This window comes from Cherax quadricarinatus, chromosome 42 (genome assembly GCF_038502225.1).
Source record: "Cherax quadricarinatus isolate ZL_2023a chromosome 42, ASM3850222v1, whole genome shotgun sequence".
Lineage (NCBI taxonomy): Eukaryota > Metazoa > Arthropoda > Malacostraca > Decapoda > Parastacidae > Cherax > Cherax quadricarinatus.
In genome coordinates this window covers 30,482,788-30,498,877 of record NC_091333.1, presented here as the reverse complement: position 1 = coordinate 30,498,877, position 16,090 = coordinate 30,482,788, and the positions used below count along the sequence as shown (strand labels likewise).

At 40.6% G+C, this 16,090-nt stretch overlaps 1 protein-coding gene across 2 annotated transcripts in view; it reads right to left on the bottom strand.

Annotated features, from left to right (window-relative positions):
- Positions 1–1,295: 1,295 nt before the first annotated feature.
- Positions 1,296–16,090, bottom strand: part of LOC128695552 (alpha-(1,6)-fucosyltransferase-like) — a 136,849-nt gene continuing 122,054 nt past the window's right edge. For both annotated transcript variants that reach the window (XM_070093166.1, XM_053786227.2), the window contains one exon: positions 1,296–2,506. In XM_070093166.1, the coding sequence (XP_069949267.1) occupies positions 2,341–2,506 (166 nt within the window). In that variant the 3' untranslated portion in view covers positions 1,296–2,340. The remainder of the gene's footprint in view (positions 2,507–16,090) is intronic.

Below are 16,090 nucleotides of genomic sequence, written 5' to 3'. Positions count from 1 at the left end.
GTCCCACAGCACCAACTAGGAGTCCCTCAAAACCAGCTGGGGGTCCCTCAGCACCAGCTGGGGATCCCACAGCACCAGCAAGGGGTCCCTCTGCTCCAGCTGGGGGGTCCCACAGCACCAGCTGGGAGTCCCTCAAAACCAGCTGGGGGCCCCTCAGCACCAGCTGGGGGTCCCACAGCACCAGCAAGGGGTCCTCAAAACCAGCTGGGGGTCCCACAGCACCAGCTGGGGGTCCCTCAGCACCAGCTGGGGGTCCCACAGCACCAGCAAGGGGTCCCTCTGCTCCAGCTGGGGGGTCCCACAGCACCAGCTGGGAGTCCCTCAAAACCAGCTGGGGGCCCCTCAGCACCAGCTGGGGGTCCCACAGCACCAGCAAGGGGTCCTCAAAACCAGCTGGGGGTCCCACAGCACCAGCTGGGGGTCCCTCAGTACCAGCTGGGGGTCCCTCACCACCACCTGGGGATCCCACAGCATCAGCTGGGGGTCCCACAGCACCAGCGCTGGGGGTCCCACAGCACCAACTGAGGTTCCCGCATCACTAGCTGGGAGTCCCTCAAAACCAGCTAGGGCTCCCACAGTTCCAGCTGGGGGTCCTCCAGCACCAGCTGGGGTCCCACAGCACCAGCTGGGGGTCCCACAGCACCAGCTGGGGGCCACAAAGCACCAGCTGGGGGTCGCTCAGTGCCAGCTCGGGTCCCTCACTACCACCTGGGGATCCCACAGCACCTGCTGGGGGTCCCACAGCACCAGCTTGGGACCCCACAGCTCCAACTGGGGGTCCCACAGCACCAGCTGGAGATCCCACAGCACCAGCTGGGGGTCCCACAGCACCAGCTGGGGTCCCACAGCACCAGCTGGGGATCCCACAGCACCAGCTGGGGTCCCACAGCACCAGCTGGGGGTCCCACAGCACCAGCTGGGGGTCCCACAGCACCAGCTGGGGGTCCCACAGCACCAGCTGGGGGTCCCACAGCACCAGCTGGGGGTCCCACAGCACCAGCTGGGGTCCCACAGCACCAGCTGGGGTCCCACAGCACCAGCTGGGGGTCCCACAGCACCAGCTGGGGGTCCCACGGCACCAGCTGGGGATCCCACAGCACCAGCTGGGGTCCCACAGCACCAGCTGGGGTCCCACAGCACCTGCTGGGGGTCCCACAGCACCAGCTGGGGGTCCCACGGCACCAGCAGGGGGTCCCACTAACACGTCAGAATTTGTACTTGTTCCAGTCATTCCTAATTCAAGGTCATTACCCACTTCCATATTTACTCACTTCAAAACTAGTATATGTCCTTAATTTCAATATATTCTAAATAAGGTACAATTTGATTTTTGGATGCAAACAAATGATACTTCAAAATACTGTGTATATTTTTGTGGCATGCTAAAAGTTCGTTACATTATATTAGGCCTACGTCACTCACGCATATAGGCTGCCTCCCGACCAGTCGACCAGGTGCTAAGGGTTGAATAAGCAGCGGCTATATCGTTATAACAGTAACTTGGTTCAACCAGTCACTCACAAGGAAGTCTGTCGAAGCTGTGAAGCGACGTAGGAGACTCGTGAAGCAGCTGGTCACTACGGTTCTCACCGTGTCTTGTGAACACATTCACCTCAGTGTACATAGTTGTAAATACTGTACATCGGCTAAACACTGTAATACCAGCTTATTTTTGTGAAGGAAATGCAGTCATTTATTCTCTCTGCTGCCTCTTTGTTTGTTCCTAAGTGGTTATTATGCTACTGCGAGGTGTGTAGGCCAGTAGTCTACACCTGTGCATTACTGCCAGGTGTGCAGGCCAGTGGTCTACACCTGTGCATTACTTCCAGGTGTGCAGGCCAGTAGACTACTCCTGTGCATTACTGCCAGGTGTGCAGGCCAGTAGTCTACTCCTGTGCATTACTGCCAGGTGTGCAGGCCAGTAGTCTACACCTTTGCATTACTGCCAGATGTGCAGGCCAATAGTCTAAACCTGTGTCTGTAATAATTGTGAATTTTAATTCTAACTTGTTTAGACTGCTTGTACAAAAACAGTGCTTGTACAAAAACACACATATGATGCGCAGCAGCGCATCATATGTGTGTTATCTATGAAATGCCAACTAGCGTTATCACTCAAAGCATCAGAAGACGCTTCACAGTGACGTAGTCGCTCTTACGGCATAAGATGAAATATTACAATAATTCAGGGAGTCTTAGGATTAAAAAGTAATGGGAATGAGCCTCCTTCAGTCCTCATGGTAATTAACTTAGTCATTACATGTATTACAGTACTAACTGATAAGGACAAGTATTTGACAACATTCAGTTGGAGACTTTCCAGATACCATTTATCCCAGATCAAGGGGAATCCACGTTGACAACATCGACTACATTTTCCAGCTTGTAGTAAGGAATAGCGACTGTCTTCTCGCTTGTCTTGTAAGGAAGGTAGAGGTCGTTACGGAAGTCGTGGGACCAGGAGGGTGACATCAGCTTCTTACCTTGTTCTATGGTCAAATTTGTTCTGTTCCGAGTAAAAAAATGTCTTAAGAATTAATAATGAATTTAATAACATTAATACAGCACATATATTATCTGACAAACACAGTTTGGATGGAGTTATATCCCACGACAAGTGTGTTGTAAATTTCCAGGTGGTGCATAAGCCACTGAGCCAACTGGTAAAACTAAGATCATCCAACAATGTGCATTATACACCACACACTGGGTCGTGCTACCCTCCCTATGGTATATAAATATACCCACTTGGATGAATCTTACCGTTGCCAGCTGCCACAGTGACTTATCCGTTGGCCTGTAGTTTTGCGACTCACTCGCTATGGGTTCTAACCCCACCCATACAGCGGTTTGTTTCTATTCCTGTTATCACATATGTAAATGAACATATTTACTAATACTTACACTTGTTTCAGTGATAGTCTTGTATAAGTTTTGTGAATAAACAATGGTGGGATAACATTCAAACGTTGTGCTAGTATATATATATATATATATATATATATATATATAGATATATATATGTTTATATATATATATATATATGTTTATATATATATATATATATATATGTTTATATATATATATTTTTATATATATATATATATATATATATATATATGTTTATATATATATATATATGTTTATATATATATATATATATATGTTTATATATATATATATATATATGTTTATATATATATATATATATATATATGTTTATATATATATATATATATATATATATATAAACAAAATATAGGGAGGTAAAACGTACCTCAGGGAAAACTCAAGGTTCTCCCCGGAGCTGTTTGAATATTTTCTTCTCCTACCACCCTCTATATTTTATATTCTATGTGAACATTTATTAATAAATAGAATACATTTACAGAAAACACAAACATAAATACAATGGTACAATGTATTAAAAATCATGAATTTCCTCCAGCTCCTCGGAAGCCAGACGCGAGCCAAGTATGCAGCAAGCATTTCCCCTCTGGATGGCCACGCTGAAGCGCTGGATGGCCACGCTGAAGCGCTGGTGGTGCCGATGAGTCTGGAACCCAATTCTTTAAGGAAACGTGTGGCATTTTTTCCCTATAATCCCACGGTCTCTTATCCCACTGGGACAAATTGATACTGTTGGCTTATATCCCTGTACTTGTTGATCTTGTACTCCTCCCTGTGGACAGCAGCTCCTCCCTGTCGACCGACACTGTGAGGGATATAGGTGTCAGCCAGTGTGGACACACAGGTGTAGTCCCATGCTAAGAGCTTGAGATTCTTCCAGGGATAGATGGTGACCCCATCAGGGCAGGTTGCTGGGTTTTGGGTATTGTTGGCTGCTAGTGATCGGGGCTCCCTCTCGGCTGGGCATCCAGCAGTAGCAAGGGTTCTCTTTATGATGTCGTTGACCTCATTGTCTTGCATGCCACCCCTTGGTTTTGGAACAGTTGAGACTATGTAGACCGTATTGGTCTGCTTGCACTTTGCCGCAAATGCGCGTATATTCTGTGTGAACTGGGGCAACAAGGCGCAGAACCACTGCAATACGGAGGGTCTTAGGGTCGAGTCGCGTTCCCATTGCCGATATAGGAACTGTTTGGAGGAAGACCCCGGAGTGAGGTGCGCTCACAGCCTGGAGACGGGCAGTCTCCCTATGTGATGTTACAGCCCTGAGCATGTTGGCAAGCATCTTTTCAGCGATAGGGCCATCCCAGCTTGACTGTGAGCCAGTGCTGCACTAGGGTTTGGTGCTGGAGCAGCAAGAGTCTCCCATTCAGTGATGGCACTGGCATAGTTAGGGTCCTGTATTCCTGCTTAGTCACTGAGGTTATCAGGAAGAATTTGTCTTATCAACTCGTTTGATGCTGTGGAAGAGGACAGGAAAGCTGTTAGAGCAATCTGGGAGGATCTGCGTTCTCCCAGCCCCCCAAGCCTGACCGGAAGTGAGGCTTGCAATCACTGTCCATCTTCAAGGGAAAGATTCAATACAATCTCTTGCATGGTCTTAAGGAGAGGGTCATATTCCTTGAGTTTTGAACTGCTGAAGGCAGGGGAGCATCTCAGAAAGTAGGTAAGTTCTGGGATTGACAGGCACCTGGTGAGTAGGTAGAAGGCATCATGTGTGTCAGTGTCGTTCATCCTGCTTTCCATCATCCAGAGGTCTGAGACTTTTTTTCCTAGGATCAGATCGATGGCATTGGACCCATGAGGAGCACCAAGGAGAGTGCTATTGGCTGGATCAATGGTTCGTGCTCCTGGTAAATCGGCACTAATATTCTGGATCATCTGTCGATTGGAAGAAACTATTTCACATTTGGTTGGGTTTAAAGATAGGCCCAGGCTTTCTCCCATGTCTTCAATTTTACTGATGTCTTCTAGGAGAGATTCTGTTGTGCCAGCTAGGGTACCATCATCCAGGAACCAGACAATGAGCTCACTGGAGAGTGCTTATATATATATATATATATATATATATATATATATATATATATATATATATATATATATATATATATATATATATATATATATATATATATATATATATAGATATATATATATATATAAATATATATATATATATATATATATATATATATATATATATATATATATAAATATATATATATATAAATGTATAAATATATATATATATAAATATATAAATATATATAGATATATATATATATAAATATATATAGATATATATATATAAATATATATAGATATATATAAATATATATAGATATATATATATAAATATGCAAAACAATCACTGTGAAAGAATAGAGAAGTTCCAAGCGCTTTCGTGACTACTCACATTATCAAGGAACAATGAAAGTAAAGTATGTATAATGTTCGCCTGACGCGAGACAGCAGGCCCGCCGGCCGAACTAGACAGGTCCTTCATACAACCCACTGACAAACTATTCTACCCAAGAAATAAGAAATTAAAATAAAAAAAATATTATTTGTCCAATGAATTATTAAATTCTTCCTAAATTCTATTAATTATAAATGAATCTAATTTATATAAACCAAAGGAAATATTCATATTATTGTCAAAACTGCTTTTTATGAAACAATATTCAATTATATTCTTGTCGACCATGGACTTGCTTGATACTACTTTCTCAACGTTTTGAAAATCAAATGGATGGTTAAAATCTCTTACAAGAACAAATAGAGCATTGGAATCTTGTCCAGTTCTAATGCTATATTTATGTTGTTTTAATCTTAGTTCGAGATTTTTACCAGTTTGACCATAATAAACTTTATAGCAAATTTTACAAGGAATCTTATAGACACATCCATCAGCATTTTGGGGGGAATTCTTTATCAAAAGTTTTTTTCTGTATCAAGATTTTTGAATACAACTTTAATATTAAAAGTCTAAAAAAGAGAAGGCATATCAACCAAGTTTTCATGGTAAGAGAGAACCAACATATTTTTAGTTGAATAAGGCTGGTAGTCCCTTTTTGGACTGTAAAAATATTTCTAGCAACTTTAAAAGATTTATCAATCACTTTTCTTGGGTATTTCAAATCATTACCTATTTCATAAATTTTGGATATTTCCTCATCTATGAACTCTGGACTACAAATTCGAAAAGCTTTCAAAAACATTGATGAGAAAACAGACAGTTTAATTCTGTCTTGATGGGAAGAATAATAGTGGACATATGAACAGTTATTTGTAGGTTTTCTGTAAATTTTAAATTTGAATTCATTATTACCCTTAATAATTAAAACATCTAGAAAAGGCAATGAGTTATTTTCTTCAAATTCAACAGTAAAATTTATAGAATGGGCTAAGCTATTTAATTTGCCAAGGAAATGGTGTATATCTACATTTTTGGGCTTAAGACACAAAATATCATCAACATATCTGAACCATTTAGCTCTATTAGGGAGGATTGTGTTAAGCAGCCTTGTTTCAAAAAATTCCATGTATAGGTTACTAAGAACAGGTGAAAGAGGATTTCCCATTGCCATACCAAACTTCTGAGTGCAAAACTTATCACTAAATACAAATTTTGCATCAACAATGCAAAGTTTAATAAGTTTAATGATAGTAGGAACTGGCAATGGTAAATGGTAATTAACGAGTTCTTCAGATAAGAAACTTAATAAATCATCAACAGGAACTTTCGTAAACAAGGAAGTAACATGAAAACTAACCATGTTAAAATTTTTTTTTAAGTCAGTCAAGGAGCTTAATTTATCAACTAAATCTATGTTGTTTTTAACATTAAAGTTAGAAATTTTGCCAACAATAGGGCTCAAAATATCAACAAGCCATTTGGATAATTTGTATGAAACTGATCTTATGGAGCTAATAATTGGTCTGACTGGATTTCCTGGTTTGTGTGTTTTTATTAGTCCATACATGTAAGGTAAAGATGGATTAGTGGAAGTAAATTGTTTGACTAATTCATTTTTGCCTTTCAGTAGAAGTTTTATTGTTTCTTTGAAATTGCTTGTTAATATGGATTGTTGATATTTTGAGCCCTATTGTTGGCAAAATTTCTAACTTTAATGTTAAAAACAACATAGATTTAGTTTGATCCAAGGCAACCAGCTTTCAGAGAGAAGGCTTACAGCTTTTCATCTCATCTCGTGCATGCATCAGCCTTCCTAGAGATATTGGATCAAACGTGTAGCGCTAGCTACACGCGAAGGAATTGTCCAGTGTGGGTAGATTGGTAAAGCACTGCGTACCTTGTCCCAAGGTTCGTAGGTTCGAGTCTCCTTCAGCCAGAGATCAGTGTTTGTGTATATTTCGCCTGCTCTTGCGAATTCCTTGCATTGTTAATATCTCTAGGAAGGCTGATCCATGCAGGAGATGAGATGAAAAGCTGTAAGCCTTCTCCCTGAAAGCTGGCTGCCTTGGATCAAACGTGTAGCGCTAGCTACACGCCAAGGTATTGTCCAGTGTGGGTAGATTGGTAAAGCACTGCGTACCTTGTCCCAAGGTTCGAGTCTCCTTCAGCCAGAGATCAGTGTTTGTGTATATTTCGGCTGCTCTTGCGAATTCCTTGCATTGTTAATATCTCTAGGAAGGCTGATGCATGCAGGAGATGAGATGAAAAGCTGTAAGCATTCTCCCTGAAAGCTGGCTGCCTTGGATCAAACGTGTAGCGCTAGCCACACGCCAAGGTATTGTCCAGTGTGGGTAGATTGGTAAAGCACTGCGTACCTTGTCCCAAGGTTCGTAGGTTCGAGTCTCCTTCAGCCAGAGATCAGTGTTTACATATATATATATATATATATATATATATATATATATATATATATATATATATATATATATATGTACGTATATATATATATATATATATATATATATATATGTCGTGCCGAATAGGCAGAACTTGCGATCTTGGCTTAAATAGCAACGCTCATCTTGCCATATAGGACAAGCGAAAATTTGTTTATGCAATAATTTTACCAAAATCATTATGAATCTAACGAAAAAAATACATTTCGTTGTGTTTCCTTATTATTAAATTATTGTAAATTTATATAAAATATATTTAGTTGGGTTAGGGTAAAATAAATTGTTTTTCGTATAATAAGGTTAGGTAAGTTTTCTAAGATACTTTTGGTGCAAAATTCTAAATTTTTACATCAATATTAATGAAAAAAATATATCTTTAAACGTATAAGAGAAAATTTTAGAAAAGACTTTATTTTAAATGAGTTCTTGCTAATTGACCAGTTTTACATATTCGGCACGACATATATATATATATATATATATATATATATATATATATATATATATATATATATATATATATATATATATATATATATATATATATATATATATTATACGCATGTGTATGTGACGAAAAGCCTTCATTGGAAGGAAATAGATATAAAGAAAATTTCATTTTTAACCCAGCTAAAAAGTGTAAAAAATTCTTTTCACTTCAACAACGGAACCCTCGTTGAGACAATAAAGGAGAGGAATAAATGGGATAACGTCAGGGGTTTCAAATAGAGTTAGAGCTGAAGAAGGAGTGTGAGGGAAAAGTTCAATAGAAAGGAGTAGAGAGGGAGTATATAGCAACAATAGTTTCATTGCCGGCTACTTGTTAAGGTAGGGTACATCAAGCTCCCACCTTTTTTCCCCCACCCAGAAAGTGATAGTTTGACTGCCGGCTGCTTGTTAAGGTAGGGTCAGTCTAGCTCCGGCTATCCCTTCCCCTCCTTCCCAAGAAAGGTGACGTGTGGGGCTCTGGTCCAAACAGTAAATCACTCGACTCACAGCTCCCAGCACTACTGTAAGTACATGCCTGCCTTGTATTCTAGTGGATTTATTGGTTGAAAGCTTCACTTTGGACCAATAATAAACTTAGTCGTTTCAGCCTTTCTCTAAGTTGATTGTTGTAATAATCACCACGTCTTTTAGGTATTGTACTTATCATGGAGAGTGATTATTTAAGCAGTGGGTAACCTGTCTATCTTTTCAGCTTGGATGACAGAGAGGGTCACCTGTCAATCAACGAGAAAAACTGACAGAGACGGACTAACGTCCTGGAGACGTCCCATATTGGATTTAATTACCTGTGCACCTGTATGAAATTGCAGGACGTAAACCGACATCATTGCAGCGGTAAAAAACCTGCTTTCCTGTTATCGGGATAGAATACTCACGGTGATACTCTGTGAAGAACTAGCCGGTGGTGGTCACCAACACCTGCGACCCCCCCCCCCCCCCCCACATCAGCAACGGCTAAGATTTCAACAATACGAAGTGTCACCAACACCAGACACCCGTATATATATATTAGTGTTGAGTTCAAATGTTATTTTATTCATTTCATTTTTCATTTTTCTTTCAAATAGGATATACCTGTCATGTTTTATTGTTTTATGTTTGCTTTAATAAATAATAGTGTTTATCTTTGTTAATTATTATTTCGTTTTCTATTCATTAATTTTCCTGAGGAGGAGCCAGCTTTGGTAATACTGTCTTAAGTTAATACAGAGCTGAGTAAGCCTTCACAAGTGGCGACCTTGCCAGGATCAACTCTACTGAATCAGATTCAACTCCATCTCGAATCTACCATTGGAACTTCAACGCCGCATACCATAGACGGTTACCACCAACCATGAGTAATCATTCTCTATGGTAGGACTACAGTACAGGTATTTAAAAGATTTGGTGATTGTTATAGTCTCAATTTATTGTAAGTCAAGTCAGGCAGGATATAATATTTAATTCTGCCACCTTTCTTGTGAGCTTGAAACACTTTGGAGGATTAGACTCTAGGGACCCGAGATTTTCCAGTGACAATTTGTTTCATTGAGCTCTTTATTATATCAAGGGAACTGTCATAGGGCACTCTTGATTTGTTGGTGAGAAGATTGGATGGTCAAGTGACCCCATTCTACTTACTGTTTGCTCGGAGCCGGCATAGAACCCTTCGTTTTCATTAATACATATTGTTTAATTGAAGCAAGGATCGAGCCCTCTGGTTTATTTACAGTTTGAACAGAGCAGGAATTGAGCCCTCCGTTTTCTTTAATACCCGTTTCATTTCCCCTGATAGTTTAAGTTATTCTTGCAAGTATGGATGAATACCAGTTTTGGATGAATGCTGGAAGTAAGTTAGGAATAACAGGGAAAAATTTAGAATCTTTCATTAGTGCTAAGATCCAGGAAAGACTTGAAAGAGAGAGAATTGAGAGAGAAGAAAGACAGCTAGAAAGGGAAAGAGAAGAAGAAAAGGAGAGAGAGAGAATCGAAAGAGAAGAGAAAAAGGATAGAGAGAGAATTGAGAGAAAAATCCAAGAAAGACAGAAAGAGAGAGAGAAGACAAAAAGGAGCGTGATAGACTTGATCGTGAGGAAAGAGCTAGAGTACATGAGGAACAAGCTAAGACACTTGAGGAACAGGTTAAATTAAGGGAACTTGAGGAAAGAGCAAAGGACAGAGAATATGAGTTAAGGGAGAGAGAAAAGAATCGCGAGCTCAAACAAACTCGCCTTGAATTAGAGAATAAAAAGTTAACTTTTACACAACTACAATTAGAGGAAGGAGTAATGGAACAACGTGCAGCTAGTGCACATATTCCAACACCTAATTTACCTCTCTTCACAGAGGGAGAAGACATAACTTCATACATTATCAGGTTTGAAAATACCGCTACCCTCTGTGAATGGCCTGCTGACACCTGGGCTACCAGGTTAGGAATGTTTTTTTCTGGTACAGCTTTGAATATCTATGCAACTTTGTCGCACTATTTCATATGTAATTATAACCTACTGAAGAAGACAATCCTTAAAGCATATCAAAAAACCACTAATTCTTACAGGAAAGATTTCAGGTATGCCACCTTACAGCCTGGCCAGAACTTTCAACAGTTACAGGTAACACTCTTTCGTTTGTTCGACTTTTGGATAGAGAGTTCAGGAAATGATCACAGTCATGAATCTCTTCGAGACTTCATGGTTGCTGACCAGTTCCTGACAGCTCTTCCTCACCAGATACGAACATTCATTAGAGAACGTAACCTGATTAAAGCTGAGGAAGTTGCTGAGGCTGCTGACCTGTATACTGAGGCTCACAATTCCTATAAAGACCTAAAGGGATCGAACCCTAAGGGCAAGGGTTCATCAGACCTTAAGAAATCAAAGCATCTAGTGGAAAGTAAAATGACTTCTTTTATTCCTGTTTGTCATTTGTGTGGTGTTAAGGGACATAAACGTCCAGATTGTCCTTCTAAGAAGGTCCAAAAAGTTGGAAGATGTTTTAAAGACTGTAATGACCAAGCACCCTTCTGTTCAGGAACAGTTAATGGACTTAATGTATCTACCATTTTACGAGACACTGGATGCACATGTACAGTAATTTCTGATAAGCTGTTCCCTAATCTTATAGAAACTCATTCCTCTGCTATACTTTCAGACTACTTGGGCCGTACGGACACTTTTCCTACCATCCGTTGTTACATTAGGTCTAAATGGTTCACAGGTTGGTCTGAAGCCGTACTAGCTCCCATCACTTCTTGCTCCGTACTAATAGGTAATGTAAAAAGTGCCATTCTTCCTTCTGAGGTTGACCTTTCATCGCCAAAGACGGACATAAGTGTTTCAGATCCTCTTCCTGTAAAGTCAGAGAAGCCCCTCGAAAGCTCAGATGAGACAATGTCTCGTGAGATTCATGTGGGATTAAAAACCAGTGATGCTACTCTCGAAAGCGAGGAAGTAGGATCACCGGTTCACTTGTTAGATGAAAGTGAAGATATCACCTCCGATACCATAAATGTCTTGACTAGGGCTCAGACTAAAGCTCAGGCTTCTCCTTCTGTCCATCCTTTGATTTTCCCTGACTTCAAGCCTTTAGATATATCAAAGTACTCTTTTGTCAATTTACAACGTAATTGCCCTTCTCTTCAGAATTGCCATAATGCCGCTAAACAAAATCAAGTTATCCAATGGAAAAACTTTTCATATAAATTTGAATATATAAAAGGTATCTTGTACAAGTCAGTATTCAAATTAAATTCAGATGAGACAGACTATTCCATCTTAGTTGTTCCAAGTCAATGCAGAGAGACTGTTCTTAAAATGGCTCATGACCTGCCAGTGGCCGGACATTTCTCGCATCGTAAAACCTTAAATAAAATTAGGGAAACCTATTTTTGGCCAAAAATGTCCTCAAATGTCACTACCTATTGTAGATCGTTTAAAGTTTGCCAACTGTCATCCTCCCGAGGTACCAGGCGAGTACCTATGGTCAAAATGCCTATCTTTATGGTACCGTTTGAAAGAGTAGCTATTGACATCGTTGGTCCTTTATCTCCACTATCATCTGGGGGACATAGATATATATTAACATTAGTTGATTATGCTTCGAGTTTCCCTGAAGCCGTTCCCTTAAAGACCATAACTACTACAGAGGTGGCTGAAGCCCTTTTGTCCATCTTCTCCAGAGTGGGCATCCCTAGAGAAATTTTGTCTGACCGTGGGACACAATTCACATCTGACTTAATGCAACATCTCTACCAACTTCTAGGAGTGAAGCCTCTCTTCACAACACCCTATCATCCCAGCTGTAATGGGAGGATTGTGCGCCAGCATTCGATTCTCAAGTCCATTTTAAGGAAACTTTGCTCCCTTAAACCTAAGGAGTGGCATCGTTACCTACCCTGTGCTTTGTTTGCCATGAGGGAAGTTCCCAGTGACTCTTTGGGGTTTTCACCTTTTGAACTTCTCTATGGTAGACAGGCCAGAGGCCCATTGTCCATCCTTCATGACTTATGGACTAATGAGAAGGTAAATGCTGAGGTTCAGTCTTATTATCAGTTTCTCCTTGACCTTAGATCCAAACTTGAGGAGTCCTCTGACATAGTTTCGAAAAACTTAAGCTTGTCAATGGACCAATACAAAACCTATTTTGATTCCAAAAGTCAGAGAAGTTTTAAAGTAGGGGATGAAGTTCTTGTACTTTTGCCTATCAAGTCAAGTAAATTTTTAGTAGCATGGAAAGGTCCATATAACCTAAGCTTTATCATATCAACATCCTTAAGAAATATTACCGAAGAAATTCGGTTAACTGCCTTAATAACTTTGACTTAGTTTTTCCACACGAACTTGATACGACAACTGAAGAATGTAAGGTGTGCGTAATTGACACCTCTAACTTAGACTATGATGAAGAACTACATGATTTGGTGACTCTTGACCACTCGGGCGCAACCAACATTAATATTAAGGAATCTTTGGATGACCATAAGAGACATGAACTACTTCAATGTGTGAGTAACTTTTCAGACGTCTTTACCGATATTCCAGGTGTTACCTCCACGGTAGTCCATAAGATTGACTTAGTGACGGACAATCCTATCAAACGAAAATTATACCCAGTTCCAGTTCACCTTAGGGATGCATTTGACCGAGAGGTAGACAAATTATTAAAACTAAAGATCATTGAACCTTCAGTATCTTCATATTGTTCACCAGTAGTCATGGTTAAGAAGGAGGATAATTCATATAGACTTGCTATTGACTTCAGAGGCCTTAATGCTATAACTCGGTGGGATGCTGAGCCTATGACCTTAATAGATAGCGATCTACACAAATTTTATGACGCTTCCTTCTTTTCAGAGATTGATATTGCGCAGGCATATCGTCAAGTAATGTTAGATCCTTCTTCTAAGCAGTACACCGCTTTTCCTACACACCAAGGACTGATGCAATATAGAACTATGCCCTTCGGTTTGGTAACTGCCTGTGCTACCTACGTGAGACTGATGAGAAAGGTCTTGGGTAATATGCCAAATGTTTCAGTTTATTTTGATAACATTTGCGTAATGACATCTATGTGGGGTGAACATATCCAAACATTAACATCAGTTTTGCGTAGGTTACGCTCGCATGGCCTCACTGCCAAGCCGAAGAAATGCTTCCTTGGGTATAACAAGATTAGATATCTTGGACTGATACTTTCTAATAACTCTCTGCAGCCTCTCCCCAGTAAGATCAAAGCTTTATTAGAATTTAAATTCCCCAAAACCAAGAAGCTCATGCGTAGCTTTCTTGGTTCTGTAAATTTTTATGCACAGTTTATCCCGAACCTTACTGATCTTACAGGCATCTTATCTGACTTCCTTAAAAAGTCTGTGAAGGAACCTCTTGAACTTTCCGACGAAGCTCGGGAAAAGTTTAATGAGATTAAAAGTATCTTTTCGAAAGAAACTATACTTAAGATTCCAGATATTAATAAAACATTTTGCTTAAGAACTGATGCCTCCAATACTGGCTTAGGTGTGGTGTTACTACAATACCGTGATGGTACTCCCTTCCCTGTATGCTTCCTAAGCCGGAAACTCCTTCCCACAGAAACGAGATACTCCACCATAGAAAAGGATTGTTTGGCCCTTGTGTGGGGTATCTCCAAACTTAAATTTTATTTGCTGGGAAAAGAATTCATTTTTGAAATGGACCACAAACCTTTGATATACCTAGAATCTTTTAAGGGAACCAACAGGCTTTTAAGTTCCATATTGTGTAAATCAATGGTTCATCCAATTATTTCTCTGACTGGTTAAGTCGTGACAGTCAGTAGAAGATTTCTTGCCTTACGCGACTTCCACATGTTAGAAGTTTTTCCTCGCCTATTCTTCTTATACTTCTTGACTATAAGTCTTAGTATGGGGGAGTGTGAGGGAAAAGTTCAATAGATAGGAGTAGAGAGGGAGTATATAGTAACAATAGTTTCATAGCCGGCTACTTGTTAATGTAGGGTAAGTCAAGCTCCCGCTATTCCCGCCTTTTTTCCCCTCCCCAAAAGTGTTAGTTTCATTGCCGGCTACTTGTTAAGGTAGGGTACGTCAAGCTCCCGCCTTTTTTTTCCCCATGTGGCATGCAAAGAGTACGTAACCTTTATTCGGCGCATGGACACACCCTCATTTACAGGCTATCTCCCCCAACCAGCGAACCAGGTTGCTAAGAGTTGGTGATGGGGCCCCATCGTTCAACTAGTGACCAGGTTCTAGTCAATAAGAAGGTGGGATTGGCAATCGCAGAGGTTATGTGGATACCGCTCTCCTGTCTGCCCTTGTCATTCCCATTCTAGAGCTGGTTGAGCACGGTCTGCTATCTTGTGGCTTCTATTTCTGCCTTGCTTACCGTGACGTGCACTATACTTATTACTGTACATAGTGTACATATTGCTGTTCTAAATTGGTGAAGGATAATATAAGTCTAAACTTTTTCTGCTGTGTTTCTTTTGCTCCCATTACACCTGGGATAACAGGCCTTTGAAATCCTAGGTTGTAATATGGGTAGCCTGTCCGAGAGCTGGAGCTGGACTTAGAGAAACGGTTGAGCTTAGGGTGAAGCTTGTAGCAGGAACATTGTGTAGCTTGCTGTCTCGCTTCGCTTTACAAATTTTGCGTGTCAGTTGCTTATGATCAGCCTTGCTATTGTGTGATCGTTTAACAGCTCGCTACTAGCTTGTTCAGTGTGCTCGCTTCGCTACGGTCAATCTTGTGTGCAGTCGGCTTTGCTTGTATGCGTATTCTGGAATCGTACTGTGCATAGCTAAGCGTGTTCTGCAAATTAACGTGTTATGTTGGGGTATTCGTACTGTGCATAGCGAATAACTTATGCCACCTAGACGAGTCAGACGCCTGGTGTCGGCATATACTTTGCATAACCTACCTAAATTGTCCCTACAGCGTTGTTGGCAAATTGCTCGTTCCATTGGCATTCCCTATAAACGCACTCTTACAGCTGCGCAACTGCGTTCACTTATTGCTGACAAACTTATTGAAGAAGAGATGGGACATCAAACTCCTCCCTCTACAGGAGCTAGGGAAAAAACTCTCATGTTCTCGCATGAGGAAGATGATACACCTACGGAGCAAGATGGTCAGTATAGTGCAGCTGGGTTGTCTCGAGGTGAATCAGCGTCCTTGGCACTTGAGCTGGCAAAAATCACGCTGGAGCAAACTAGGGAACAGAGAGCATTCGCAAGGGAAGAATTTGATAGGGAAAGAGAAAGGAGGCAGTTTTCGCATTCTGTAAACGATTTCAGTTTACAAAAAGCAGTACAGCTTGTTCCC